Source organism: Leuciscus leuciscus (genome assembly GCF_965113295.1).
Source record: "Leuciscus leuciscus genome assembly, chromosome: 1".
Taxonomy (NCBI): domain Eukaryota; kingdom Metazoa; phylum Chordata; class Actinopteri; order Cypriniformes; family Leuciscidae; genus Leuciscus; species Leuciscus leuciscus.
The window spans coordinates 39,774,586-39,790,403 of NC_138725.1; the positions used below are offsets into that span (position 1 = coordinate 39,774,586).

At 36.8% G+C, this 15,818-nt stretch overlaps 1 protein-coding gene across 1 annotated transcript in view; it reads left to right on the plus strand.

Annotated features, from left to right (window-relative positions):
- Positions 1–15,818, plus strand: part of coro7 (coronin 7) — a 162,227-nt gene that overhangs the window by 140,856 nt on the left and 5,553 nt on the right. The window contains exons 10-17 of the mRNA XM_082180715.1: positions 10,084–10,138; positions 10,222–10,279; positions 10,355–10,500; positions 11,903–11,998; positions 12,163–12,264; positions 12,343–12,490; positions 14,777–14,952; positions 15,032–15,140. Of these exons, the coding sequence (XP_082036841.1) occupies positions 10,084–10,138; positions 10,222–10,279; positions 10,355–10,500; positions 11,903–11,998; positions 12,163–12,264; positions 12,343–12,490; positions 14,777–14,952; positions 15,032–15,140 (890 nt within the window). The remainder of the gene's footprint in view (positions 1–10,083; positions 10,139–10,221; positions 10,280–10,354; positions 10,501–11,902; positions 11,999–12,162; positions 12,265–12,342; positions 12,491–14,776; positions 14,953–15,031; positions 15,141–15,818) is intronic.

The window sequence follows — 15,818 nt, forward strand, 5'->3', positions numbered from 1 at the left end:
TCGTGGACCACTAATCAGATCTGGATTTGTTTCCTGAAGCCTTGTCGTGTTATCACAACCCACGCACACCTGTTTGGCAGGACTGATGCTGTGTGTGTGTGTGTGTGTGTGTGTGTGTGTGTGTGTGTGTGTGTGTGTGTGTGTGTGTGTGTGTGTGTGTGTGTGTGTGTGTGTGTGTGTGTGTGTGTGTGTGTGTGTGTGTGTGTGTGTGTGTGTGTGTGTGGTCATTGATGGAATCACATGTTTAGAGACCCTGTTTTGTTTCTGAGGGACCCTTATGTGTCCCACTGGATGAACTTTAAAATCCACCCGATTTATCCTGCTTAATAATCTGTTTCTCGTGCAAATGAATACAGTCGATAAGTTTATTCAGGTCTCAGGCTACATATCGACCACTCTGGGAAGAGGAAGTTGTCGTTTTCTCTCATAAAGCCGTCGCTGCTGTTTCCCACACTGCTGTGTGTGTCTTGTGGGACAATAAGTGAAACGTGGGGATTTACTGCTGATAGTGACTGATGCGGTTCAACAAGACATATACACACGGACTCAACAGCCCACGTCCTTCCCTGACACACACGTACACAGACCCTGAGGCTGTAACTCGTAAATCATACAGTTTGGGTTTGGCTCGTCAAATCAGGATTTAGAACTTACACCTATAAATATGAATAGTGCAAAAGATAGAAGAAATGTGCAGTGTGTTTGTTGGTTGGTTGTATTGTAGTTCAGTTGTGTACCGTGTTGCAGTGACTTTGTGCTTTCTTCAGCACTGTAACCTCCAGAACTCTCTTATTAACATCCCCCATTACTGTGCTTAGTCATGCATTCTACACAACTTTAAACACACACTGTCTGTGTTCGAAATGAAATGCTGGCACACTACTTACTGCTTAGTGTGCGCTGTGCAGAATGCTATACTATTTTTTAAATTATAGATGGAACTATACATTATGTTACAACGAATGTTTCAAGTCAGGTGACCTTTATATATATATATATATATATATATATATATATATATATATATATATATATATATATATATATATATATATATATATATACAGTACAGGCCAAAAGTTTGGACACATTACTATTTTTAATGTTTTTGAAAGAAGTTTCTTCTGCTCATCAAGCCTGCATTTATTTGATCAAAAATACACATTTTTTTTTAAATATTCTGATATATTATTACAATTTAAAATAATTGGTTTTCAATTTATTATACTTTAAATGATCATTTATTTCTGTGATGCAAAGCTGAATTTTCAGGATCATTATTCCAGTCGATCACATGATCCTTTAGAAATCATTCTAATATGATGATTCATTATCAAAGTTGGAAACAGTTCTGCTGCTTAATATTTTTTCATAACCTGTGATACTTTTTTTAGGATACTTTGAATAAAAGTAAAAAAAAAAAAAAAAAAAAAAAAATTTTTAAAAAGAAGCAAATGTTTTAAAAATTGAAATATTTTGTAACAACAGTATACACTACTGGTCAGTAATTTGGGGTCAGTAATTTTTTTCTTTCTTTTTTTGAAATAAATCAATACTTTTATTCAGCAAGGATGTGTTAAATTGATCAAAAGTGATAGTAAAGAAGATTTATAAGATTTATATTTATAAAACAGTTCTTTTTAACCTTTTATTCATCAAATATATTAAGCAGCAGAACTGTTTCCAACACTCATAATAAATCATCATATTAGAATGATTTCTAAAGGATCATGTGATAGACTGGAGTAATGATCCTGAAAATTCAGCTTTGCATCACAGAAATAAATGATCATTTAAAGTATAATAAATTGAAAACCAATTATTTTAAATTGTAATAATATATCACAATATTTAAAAAAAAAAAAATCTGTATTTTTGATCAAATAAATGCAGGCTTGATGAGCAGAAGAAACTTCTTTCAAAAACATAAAAAATAGTAATGTGTCCAAACTTTTGGCCTGTACTGTATATATAAAGCTGTACAGTGATAACAGAAAGTTGACATAAGCTGTCACATGATCAGGAAAGGTTTGGAAAGGTTCTTTTTCATTGTAATAATTTTTGTGTCAAAATGTCATATTTTTTAAGTCTGATCAAAGTCAAGATATAGATGGGGAAAAAATATGGTTTTGTAAGTATATATGTATGTAAAGGATATAGGCCCTATTTCCAAATCCAATTTTGCTAGTTTAACGACTGGAAAAATAGTCGGCGCACCCGGTGCATGCTCTAAAAGGGTTGTCCCTATTCTCTTAATGAGTAATTGGGTGTGTTTTGGGCTTTAAATGCAATAAACATATCAGAATCTCATCTCTCATTCCCTTTAAATGCCAGTTGCGCTCGCGCCATGGCGGATTCGCTATTTACATGACGGAGTTTGCAAGTGGAAAAACTGAACGCTTCTCTAGAGAGGAAACGAGACTGCTCGTGCGCGAGGTTAAAGCGTTAGCAGACCATCTACGGGACAAGCTGGATTCCACCATATCTTTAGATACACAATAATACTCTTTTACATTGTTAGCCTTCAATTTTTCATATTTAAAAATGTTTGTGTGCACTGTGCGTCCCTGTGTGTGTAATAAGCAGAGTGTACAAGCGTTATGTACCCGCCTATAGGCGCATAATACTAATGTGCCCTTTAAATAAAAAAATCAGTTAAAAAAAAAAAAAATTCAATGACTGTTGGTCAATGGCTGTCTATTTCTGTTGCCTCAAAATAGCAACGGGCCAACAATGCACCTGAACACACCTCGTTTTCAGACCAGCACGCCCATGGGCGCACAGATGGGCGCAAATGCATTTGCTATTTTAACAACGTGGTGCAGGACGTGAAAATGATAACTGCGTCGGGCTGAAACTAGCTAAAACACTTGCGTACGGTAAAACATATAAGACACTACCTGTAAAGGAATGGTTGGGAGGGAGAATGAAGAATCATTTCCACACATGAATCGAGCGGCTCCTCTGAGTCCGGATCTTAAATTCATTGAAAGTCTTTGGGATGTGCTGGAGAAGACTTTACAGAGCGCTGGACTCTTGCATTGTAGATCTTGACCAAAAATGGATGCACCTCTTGATGGAAATAACATCACAACATTTATTTCCATTTACAATATATACAATTTACGCCTCATTTTTCTTACTGAAAATTAAAGGCATTACATTGGCGGGATTTCATTACAGAACATTTGCACCATAAAGGTAAAAAAGGTAATAATGTTTGATGAAGCCCATCTCATAAACCTCTCAGATGAAGCCCCGCCCACCCTCATCTATCACACGGCTGTTTGTCCTCTCTCTCTTATCTACAGCACTGTGACTTCACACACACACACACACACACACACACACACACACACACACACACACACACACACACACACACACACACACACACACATACACATAGATGCCTGGATTCAGACCTCAGGGCCTTTAGTCAAATAAAGCCATCCCAGCCTCCATCATCATAATGAGAGTAATAACGGGGCTTTATCTGCGGATCTTCGCCGCACCTGCAGGTTATTTCATGGCTGTATTGGAGTTTACTGACAGCTATGACGCTCCTGAGGCCACTGCTGGGATGTTCTTGCCAAATTCCTGTTACCTTTCGGACAGGAGCGTACGTTGTGCTGCAAAAAGCAAAATTTCACCCTGTGACGCTCACAAAGGGCACTTTTAATGTATCAAGGGCTATATGTTCAGAAAAGCATACTTCCATACAGTTTCTGCATTTTGTGCTAGCATGTTGTTGTGTGTAATATGCATTTTTTTATACACTGAAAAAATACCTTGATGGCATTTGTCAAAAAGTGCAGTATACAGATTTAGCAGTAAACACACTTGACCAGTATATCGCATAATGCAGTGCGCTCATCTTGACCTTCTATTTCCAGTTGTGATAGTTGAACCAGAAGTAATATCAGCACTGATTTTAAACATCTCATTCACTCATTATTTTTTACATAAAGTAAATAAGTACAAGTAAAAAAAACTAAAACAAATCATTACAAGACACAACTGAATAAATTAATGTTTCATGTGGCCTCTAGTTAACATCTTATAATTATTTTTTCTTTAATAATTAATTATGTAATCTAATTAAAAATAATAACAATAATTTTCTTTATTTAAATGTTACTTTTCATTTTGCTTTGGATGCCACACTGAATTAGATATGCAACATAATGTGACGAATAATTATTTTTGTTTTAATTAATAATAATTTTAATTTACTTAATAATTTAAATTATGAGTTACATGATAATAGTTCGTTAAATTAACAACAAGTATTATTATTATTATTAATAATAATAATAATAATTTTCATTATTTAAATGTTACTAAATGATTAATTTTTTTTGTTTTGCTTTTTTAATCATTTAGCAGACTGGATGCCGCATGCTTAATTAAACACAACGTAGCAAAGTTGTGACAAATTTTGAATTCATATATTTTGAATTAATTTACAAAATAATTGATAGTTAATTTTAATAGTTATTATTGTTAAATAATAATAATTGTCTTTATTTAAATGTTGCTTTTTTATTATTTTTGGTAACACTTTAATTTAAGGTGACGTTATTACACTACATGTAGTAATAACAGTAAATTATGCATAATTACAAGTAATCATAAACCAAACCCTAACCGTAACTCTATAGCAAATACATGTAGATGTAGTTAATTAATGTTACTCAGTACTTATGACGTAGTTGCATTGTACTTAAGTAGAATGTAACTACGTCACCTTGAAATAAAGTGTAACCTTATTTTTTATTTTAGCGTTTTTAAATGTTTTGAACACTGCATCAACCAATCAGCGTTCCTTATGTGATCTTATATGCAGTAAGCAGTATCCTAGTGCGTGCGTATGTGTGTGAGTGTGTGTGTTGTTCTGTGTCCAAAGACGGCTTACATCTGGATTAGTGTCTTTCTCATGCGGAACGTCCCTCCACCCCACAATGCAGCAGCACACGTGTGTGTGTCGCTTACAGCCACTTAAGAATGACGTCCCTGAGTGTTTCAGCGTTCATTCATGACGGCCTGCCGTGCGAATCTGACTGCTGGAGCTCAAAGCACACACACACACACACACACACACACACACACACACACACACACACACACACACACACACACACACAGTGTCCGCAGGGGTTCACTGGAACACTCTTTCCTGGGTTTAGTTGCACTTGAGTAAAGCAGTGAAGTGAGGCATATCTGCCTTTATGTGTGGAGTTATTCCTCCCACAGGACAATTGAGTTTCCTCTTTCATAGTTTAGCAGACTTCATAACAGTTCTCAAGTGTGTTTTGTTTGGGTATCAATTTGTCTCTGATGTTTCACCTAAAATTCCTTTAGAGGAATAAAAATAGACGAATGAGAGAATAGTGGATATACAATAAGAGTATAGAGTAAAAAAATATATACACACAAAAAAAAAATTGCTGCCTTCAATTTTTAAAGTCCCCCTGTGGTGAAAATCAAGCTTTTAATGTTGTTTATGTGTCTATGTGGTGTTTTTAATATGCTTTAAGACAAACCATGTGTAAATTCATACGTCAACACAGTTGCTGAGTATTTTCTCCTTAAAACTGCAGTGAACCAAAGACAGTCTCAAAAACACGGTTTGAAATCGCTGGTGTTTCTGACTCACAAACTACCTTGTAACCAATCAGATCAATGTGTGATCGTTAACGAGTGGATCTCTTAGCTGGAGTGAGTGAGTGGAGGCGGGGCTCATTTGCATATTCATGGAACCTCGTATATTAAATAAAGCAAGGTGTAGATTCCATTCAAGCTATTTTAAGGCATGAAAAAAAAAATCAAGAAAGAAAAAGCTTACATATGTCATTTAGTTGAGTTTTAAGGGAGAAAATGATTGATTACAGGGGGGCTTTAAGAACAACCAACTTGGATGCTTAAGTCATTTCAACTTAAATTACATTAAACTGAAAATTGATAAGTTAAAGCAATGTAAAAACATATGTTAGCATAACTTATCGATCATAATTTTTCGCAATTTATAATAATAATACAATAGAATTATTAATTATAGCATCTCAGATCACTTTATCTTGGGATAATTTGATGAGAAAAGTTTGTTCAAATTGAGATTGACTCTTTACTGGAAACTGAAGTTTGAGATGTTGTTGAGATCTTTTCTGAAACACTTCTGTGGTCTTATTTCAGGAGAAACATCTGAGAAGCAGGAGACTTCAAAGTTCTCAGTTTGATCTTAATGTTGTCTAGGAGAAACAACTGAGAAATGTAATAGATTTGATGAGATGTTTATATTGAAACCTTTGACTTTCGTTTGCAGACTTTAAAATCAGGAGAGTTCTCCGTTTGCTCTCTCTCTATTGCTTTCTGGGAGAAATAGTTGAGAAATGATGGAATTAAAGAAGATTTAAGAAATTTGATGAGAAAAATTTGATCCCATGTAGGGATCTCTGACTTTTGATTGCAAACTTTGGAATCTAGGGAAACCGGAGCACAGTTGAGATGTTGTTGAGATCTTTTCTGAAACTCTACTCTCTTATTTGATGGAGAAACATTTGAGAAATAGTTTGTCTAATTTTAATGCTGTCTAAGAGAAACAACTGAGAAATAAAGATCTTGATGACATGTTTAAGTTCATTTTCAAATCTTGATTTTGTTTGCATACTTTGAATTTGGAAGACTTCTCAGTTTACTCTCAATTTAGTCTCATTGCTGTCTAAGAAAACCAGTTGAGATGTTTTTAAAGACTTGATGTATATAAAGAATTTGATGAGAAATGTTAGCAGACTGTGATCAGATTGCTCTCCAAGTTGCTGCTAATGAGAAACAATTGAACTATTAAAGAGATTTCATTAGTGTTTTCCCTTTCCTTTTGGGTCTCTTGCATCATAAATCTGCAGATTCAGAGTAGATGAATAACAGCAAGGGACATTATGTGTAGTGGTGCATTGTGGGAGTGAACGCTGTGGGAACACTGGAGGTGTCTGTGTATTTCCTGCAGAGAAACTCCGACATGGGAACGCAAAGTTGCGCTAACAAAGCGTGGCAACCCCTTACCGACTTCAGAGGCCTGGGGGCGAAGATGGGGGAGGGGAGAAGTCAACCGTCAAACACGCAACCCCACCAATCACTGCAGCCAGGAGAACCGCAGGAAGCAAAGCTTTCCGAGTAACTGGAAGGCTCGAATCCAAGCATGCCATTCAGCTGATAGAGTTGAACGTGGCCCGACATGTCGAGGTTTTCACTGCTAGCTCACTTCTGCATGACACTCTGTGGGAGAGTTGAGTAATTAGTAGTTTGTTAGTGTGTAAACACAAGGTGTAATAGTCTACTTTAAGTCCTCATCTTTGTCCTGTTGGTTTTTTTCTAATCCAGACTGACTTCAGAATGTTTACTGAAGGCTCAGTCTCTCTGAGGTGAATGTGCTCAAGGCCGCAATCGTGTTGGCTCTTAAAGTTGTGTAGTGTTTTTGTAGTATAGTATTTGTGTATAAAAAAAATCTGTCATGTCTTTCAAAACTAAAATGATTTGGTGAAGATTTTGAGTGCTTTCATACTGCGCACTAGAGCTGTCAGACTCCAAAAGGAAGACAAAAGTATCATAAAAGTTGTTCATATGATTAGTGAGGTATATTAGCCATAGCTTTGTCAAGTCAACTCACCTTTATTTATATAGCGCTTTTTACAATACAGATTGTTTCACAGCAGCTTTACAGTGACAACAGGAAAATAATGCAACAAAGTTTGTTTCGGCTGTACAGCAGATCTAGAAGAAAATAGTGTCATAGTCCAGCTTAAGTAAATTCCGTGATGGTTCATTTTGTTGTAAAAAAAGTTACTAATTTAGTTCATTTATATATAGAGCCGCTCTGGATAAAACAGTGATGTCATCGTCCAGCTCAGTTCAGTTCTCATATAATGGTGTCAATGCAGGCAGATCTATAATATTGTTGAGAATTAAATGTCCCCAACTAAGCAAGCCAACAGCCAAAAGCCAAAGACGAAAGTGGCAAGGAACCAAAACTCAATCAGGTGACAGAATGGAGAAAAACAAAAACTTGGGAGATACTAGGCTCAGTTTGGGACCAGTTCTCTTCTGGCCAACGAGCGAACAGTGTATGATTATGATTCAGGCAGCATTACAGGTCAGAAGTCAGATTGGATCAGAACATTCAGAATATTATCCAGTTCCATCTGGTTGGAAGTCGGAGTCACGCCGGTATGGAGACGAGTTTGTTGAGGATCAGTGCTGATGGCTGTCGTGTCCATGAGGCCTTCACAGGGCTGACGAGGCTGGCACTTCATGGATGCGTTGTGGTTGTGTTCAGGCACAGGTCCACCATCTGATCTGGATACGGCCCGGTTCCGGCTGAGTCCATCATGCGTTGTGGTTGTGTTCAGGCACAGGTCCACCATCTGATCTGGATACGGCCCGGTTCCGGCTGAGTCCATCATGCGTTGTGGTCGTGTTCAGGCACAGGTCCACCATCTGATCTGGATACGGCCCGGTTCCGCTGAGTCCATCATGCGTTGTGGTCGTGTTCAGGCGCAGGTCCACCATCTGATCTGGATACGGCCCGGTTCCGGCTGAGTCCATCATGCGTTGTGGTTGTGTTCAGGCGCAGGTCCACCATCTGATCTGGATACGGCCCGGTTCCGCTGAGTCCATCATGCGTTGTGGTCGTGTTCAGGCGCAGGTCCACCATCTGATCTGGATACGGCCCGGTTCCGGCTGAGTCCATCATGCGTTGTGGTCGTGTTCAGGCACAGGTCCACCATCTGATCTGGATACGGCCCGGTTCCGGCTGACTTCAGTAAACCTCGGAATAAACAGAAAGACTAACATTAGCGTAGATGCCATTCTTCTTATGATGTAACGAGTACATCAAGTGTTATAGGAAGTGTTCCCGTTTCCGGCTGACCCAATCTATGCAGCCTAATAATCATTTAACTGATTAACTGATCTGAATAATAGACATTTTCTGCAAAAAGTACAGTGTATTTATTTTAAAATTAATTCTAAGCTTCTGTAATGTTTTATTTATTTATTATTATTATTATTATTTCATTCATATTGCTACTTGCATTTACTTCCTTTAATAGAAACCATGACTAGGACTGTCCAAAGCATTCATGAATTGCAATATATACAGTAGCCTATATTTAAACACTTCTATTGCAAATTTTTGGCATCAGCAAGATTATTAAGATTTTAACCTTTTATGGTATTTTAAATTTATTTATTTATTTTAGCTTTTGGTCACGCATACTGCATAATCATTGTATGGAAATGAGCAGCTTGGAAATTCTTCCAAAAATGTGGATGAAAAGCATGTAACGAGAGTAAATGTTTATGTTTTGTTGAAATACTTGTGGCAGCTCGTGGTATTTTGTGGTGCACAGGAGCCTGAAGTGATCAGCCCTGTCCCACGCTGTGAGGTGTTTGATGTGGCTCCGATTCGACCGAAGCGGGAAACACACCCCGCTCCCAGTCCCAGCAGCATGTGACTCAAAATAGATGCTCATGTTCCTGTTGTGACCCCGTTACCCATCCATGCCTAGGGCGTCAGCGCACAGAGACATGTGAATGTGGCTTTGTATGTGTGAAATGCGTTCAGATTCCAGTCCGAGGTCAAGCGGCCAGACTGAAACGGCACCGATCTGCTGTTTTCAAATGTTTGCGTCTGATCAATGAAGGAGATTGTTTCTGTGTTGATGTGACTTTATTTTGCTGCCTATCCTGCCATCAAGTGGTCAGAGGACACAATTGATATTTTTGCCACGGCTCACATCATAACTGCAGATCTGCTGGGTCTTCAGTGTCACATGATCCTTCAAAAATAATTATAATATGATGATTTGATGCTCAAGAAACATTTCTGATTATTATCAATGTTGAAAACAGCTATGCTATGTCACATTTGATCATTTTAATGCATCCTTGACGAACAAAAGGTATTCATTTAATTCAGAAAATTCCTACTGACCTCAAACTTTTGAATGCTGGTGTATATAAAAAAAAAAAAGCTCAAGATGTGATAAATATGTCATTAAATATTTGTGTTTATTTTATCCGCAGGACTCTGATGCCACTGTTTGATCCAGACTCTGGACTACTTATTGTGTCTGGAAATGTATGTAACCAGTTATAAACATTTTTAATAACACTTTTTTATTTTATTCAATATTAATATCATTATGAATCGTGTTTTCTCAGGGTGAGAGTGTGATTGACTGTTTTGAGGTGAACACCAGCGAGCCCTTCCTGTCTCAAGGTAACACAGATGTTTTATCCTGATGCTCCTCTGTTTTCATGTTTCCTGAAGCTAATCTCTCTGTCTTGCTCTCAGTGAGTCACTGTTTGACGGACGCGTCGACCCGTGGCGTGGCTCTCGTGCCAAAGCTGGCCGTGGATGTGGGCTCCTGTGAGGTTTTACGGCTGATGCAGCTCACGGACAGCTTCATTGTGCCCATCAGTTACCAGGTGCCCCGCAAGGTGAGGACTAACACACTAAATACACACATCCGGCTCTGCTGGACCGACAGGGCAAACATTACTAATGCACTTGGTATGCCCTACCAAATATGACGTGTAAGCTGACAACATGTAACAGGAATGTGATTTCCAACCCACATGAGTAGCGTAAATCTGAATTTGCAATGAGAATCATTTATAAATGTGTCAGCAAAAGAGATGCTTTAATGTCTCCCAGTGGTTTTCTGCCAGAATAAAAGTTCTAAAGTTTAATGTTTTAAAGCAAATAAATTAAGACAACTACAAATATTATTTTTGTAATTTTACTACATATTTTTTACAACATTCATTTTACTGTAAAATAACATTATTATTATCATTTTAAAATATTTTACTTTTTTTAACACTTTGTTTAACAAATATACACATAAATATACACAAATATACAGTTTTTTTAGTAAAATAGCATTGTTGCAGTAGTAATATATTTCTTTATTAATTTAAAGCTGTAGTTTTTCCTTTTTGTCGCCATCTCTGTACGAAATCTGCAATTGCAGTTATTCACGGAAATATCAACTTTTTACGTGGGTTGTGGCTCAGTACGGCACAATGTGTTGAGGAGAATGTGCGGCTGTCAGTCACGGTGTGGATTCTACTTGCAGTCATATATATATATATTTATTTTTTATTTTTTATTTTTGTATTTTTTTATATAGCTTCATAGCTTTCCTGTAGCTCAGTGGTAAGAGCATTACGTTAACAACACAAGGTTGTGGGTTCGATCCCAGGGGATTGCACATACCTATGTATAAATGTATAGGATAACGCAATGTAAGTCGCTTTGGATAAAAGCGTCTGCCAAATGCATAAATGTTAATGTTAATATATATATATATATATATATATATATAATAGTAATAAAATGAAACCACAAAAACAATCATAATTATTTATTTTTTTATAATAATAATAAATGCTTTTTTATTTTTAGTTGAATAGTATTATTGCAACAGTAATATATGTCTTTGTTCATTTGTTTAGCTCTTATAAATTAAATAGAAATAAAATAAAAGTATAATAATTAAAGTATAATAAATAATAACATTATTTAATATTTGTTTTTATTTTGCGTACAATAGTATTATTGTAATACTAACATCTTTATTAAATTGTTTAATTATTTTAATTAATTAATTATTATTATTTTTTAAATAATGATAAAATAAAACTATTATTATTAGTTTATAGTCATATTGGGGGGGGGGGGGGGGGGATTTTCCCCTTACCTGATCACACACCCGATGTAAGATCATGTATGTGCGTTGAACATTTCTCTATCGTCAATGAAAAGGAATTGAAGTACAAAATCAAGCAGTCTGAACATATCTGATGTTTTAGACATTGTGTGTTTTGTGCGTCTCAGGCAGGACAGGACTTTCATGCGGACTTGTATCCGGACACTGTGGGTCACACCGCGTCCATGACGGCAGACGAGTGGTGGAAAGGAGAGAACAAACAGGTCTGTTGAAAAAGCAACTCTGCTTTATTCAGTGAGAATTGATTGGTTGGCATTAGATTCCTTACTGAAAATGGGTCAGTATGACAGAAGGTTAGAGGGGACAGAATGAAAAAAATAATGCTATATTAACTATTTAAGATGTAAATATCACTTCTCTGTGACAGGTGGAGCGAGTCAGTCTTAACCCGAGCAAGAGGCCAAAGCCCAGCGCTCCATCAGCTCAGAAGACACCAGCAAAGGATCTGAGCCGTGACAAGAGCAAAGAGGTTAGTGGGAGTAGCGTCAGGGAAATGCTTGCTTCACAGAATGGATCTGCCTGTAATGTCTTTCTCTGTGTTTCTCAGGAGACCTCGACCTCCAGCAGTCCCCTCAGCACCCCCAGCAGCAGTGCCGTCCCGTCCCGCTCCCCGTCCTCCACCAGCGGCCTGTCCTCTGGCTTCATGCCGAGCCCGAGCCCCAGTCAGAGCTCCCGCGCCTTCCAGAACCTGCTCGGTCAGTCCTGGACCGGCACCATTAATCTGCTACTCTACTTTATACTCAGGGCTTGACATTAACACTCGCCGACCTGACAAGTGCGGGTGTATTTCAGCAGTGGTGTGTAACGCAGACACTCCTACTAGCCACTTTGGCGGGTTGAATTTTATAAATAATATATACATTTTTCAATTGTAGCCTTTTAAAGCCCCTCTGAAGTGCCTTGGAACGCGCAGCTTTGTTTGATGCGTTGACGTTATTTCCACTGAAACAGGAAGCTAAGGTGGGACATATTGAATGGCTCCTCCCCCTTTTCAAATAGCCAATAGCATTTAGTTTACCTCATATAGTGCAAGTCGTACTTGACAGCACAGCGGAAACGAATCCAAGCGCTGATGATACGTTGGATTCAATAGTAGAGGTGTGAATAAATTCTAGCCATTTCATCCTTAACCAACGTACAGTTGGAAACCGGAATAAAACTCGATCGTTTGTGCATCTGAACACACATCTCCGACTAATATTGCTCTGTGAGGTGTCAACGGTCGCTTTGGCCAGGTGGTATTATAGCATAGGGGGCGGAGCTTTAGATTCTAGAGAGCGTTTGATTGGACAGAAGATCTGATGAGAAGCTAAAGTCCACGGTGATGTCATAAAAATCTGTGATCCATTTTAGCGGAAGTGAGAAACTGTAAGTTTTGAATGCTTATATCTCCTAAATGCAAATTTTGTCATTGTTTTGGAGCAGAGCAGCTTATTCATAACCTTAAGGCTAACATATTCATACTAAAAGCTAAAAAACTTACATTTTGATTTCAGGGGGCCTTTAAAAAGGCATCTGAAATAATAAACTAAGTGCAGTCTAGTGTTATCAAAAAATATAGATTTTTCAGTACATATCGATACTAAATAATATCTGAAACGCTTCTCATTATCCGCTACGATACCAGCTGTGGGTTCTCTCTCTCTGTCATCTCTCCGACAGCGAGTTACACACAAATCCTCCACTCCTAAATCACTCGGTTAATTTGCTCCGGATGAATATTGTTGCTGTTACAGGGCTTGAATTTCGGCTCGGGATTTGCACGTATTGCGCATAATTTTACTCATTCCTGCAGATTTTGTGCACATACATTAAGCCGCCTCTCAGTAATAAACGGAGTTATTTTTCGCTGCTTATCAAATACACACAAAATAATATCAAAATGCCGATCTTAGCGAGTAATCACTTGAACACAGTCAGTTATATTTTAAGTGAACCTAAACAGTGTAATGGATCTGTGCGTCAGGTCTTAAAGTGACAGCAGCCTAATAAACCTGCTGCCAAATTATGAGGTAATTTAAAAAAATATCTATATGGCAGTTTTTCCCCATGGTATCGATGTCAAAATTGTGGCCAGGTTGACCAGGTTGTTTGTTGCCCTATTTCTCTGTTTTTCTTTGTACTTGCATAATAAAAACAATTCAATTTTTTTTTTAATAATAATAAAAAAAAATGCTGAGTGGCTAGTAACTTTAGAAAACCACTAGCCACAGTGGCCGGTCAAGCCCTGTTTATACTTATTTACAGACACATTTTTAATAAGATATTTTATTGGCATGTCTGATTCCATCCTCAGTAGCAAAAATGGCAGTAAAGTTGGGAAGTTAAACATTTTTAATCTTGTCAGCAATGACTGTCTAAATTCTGATTATGGTTATGGTTCGTTGGACTAAAAAAACCACACAAAAAAACCTTTAAGCCATTTCAGAGCAAATACATTATTGATATACACTAACGCTTAAAAAATGCTTTTGTAAAAAGTCTCTTCTGCTCACCAAAGCTGCATTTAAAAGTACAGAAAAAGCAGTAATATTGTGGAAATATTGTTATAATTTAAAATAACTGTTTCCTATTTGAACATATGTTACAATATAATTTATTCCTGTGATCAAAGCTGAATTTTCTGCATCATTACTCCAGGCTTCAGTGTCACATGATCCTTCAGAAACCATTCTAATATGATGATTAGAATTTTTCTAATCTAGAATTTTTTTAAACATTACTATCATTTTTGATCAATTTAATGCATCCGTGCTGAATAAAAGTATTAATTTCTCCACAAACTTGTGATCTATCTATATCTATCTATATATATATATCTATATATATCTATATATATATATATATATATATATGAAACATATACTGTAAATATTAATAAATATATATAAAATTGTCAAAATGCTGAACCATATCAAGATATAATGCTTTTAGCAGTGTAAATCGCCCAACTCTATTAGTAAATAGCTTGTGATTTGCAGGCCCGAGTTCGAAGTTTCGTCACATCCAGGGGGCCGTTTTGCACCGGGACACCCACATTACCAACCTGCGCGGGCTTCATCTGACTACACCAGGGGAGTGTGACGGCTTCTGTGCCAACGGGCAGCGTGTGGCGGTTCCTCTCGCCATCGCCGGAGGGCAGATCGCTGTATTCGAGGTGCAGTTCTATATTCAGACCTTAGATTAAATCTTAAATCTTAGATTGATTTATAGTAACTTACTGTCTTCTTCTGCAGCTGTCCCAGCCTGGAAAACTGCCGGACACCGCTCTGCCCACCATCCAGAACACTGTCAGCGTGGCGGACTTCTCCTGGGACCCCTTCGACACACACAAGCTGGTTGTGGGTGAGTTTTTTTTATTCTGATCCTGGATGCTGATTGGTCAATACAGTTACAGCTATGATCTACAGACACCTCAAGGATTTACATGAAGTTACCGGCAGGAGGTGGACTGATATTTCTAACATTAACTAAATACTTTATATTAAATCAAATATGAAGTAAAACATATTACTGTGTTCTTAATTTATATAATTATATTCAATTCGATTTTATAATGTAAATAATACAATATGTTAGATCTATTTCTTTATAAATGTGGTTCAAAATATGTATTTATTTTGTGGTTGATTTGATTGTCTCTGAGCAAAAAACTGTATTAAACTAATGTAAACTTTATAATATTATACTATGATTTCAGGACATGGAAAATTATGTAAACATGAATTTAGTAGAATACGGTAATGTCTGTTAATGTTCTTATTAAAAGTGACTATACCGTTTATATTTGACATTTATTTAGTTTACATATCAGTGACTATATTCTAGTGTAAATATGGCACTTCATGAATTTGCTTAAAATGTATTGTTTTAATGAAAGCATTTTTAGTATATTTGTATTTTTACTTAATTATACAACTTCTTGTTATTAGTACTTTTATTTATATCAACATTTATTCCTTTAGATGTTGATATCCAAAGTGTTTTACAGGAAATGATTAAGAAGGAAGTATATTAAACATT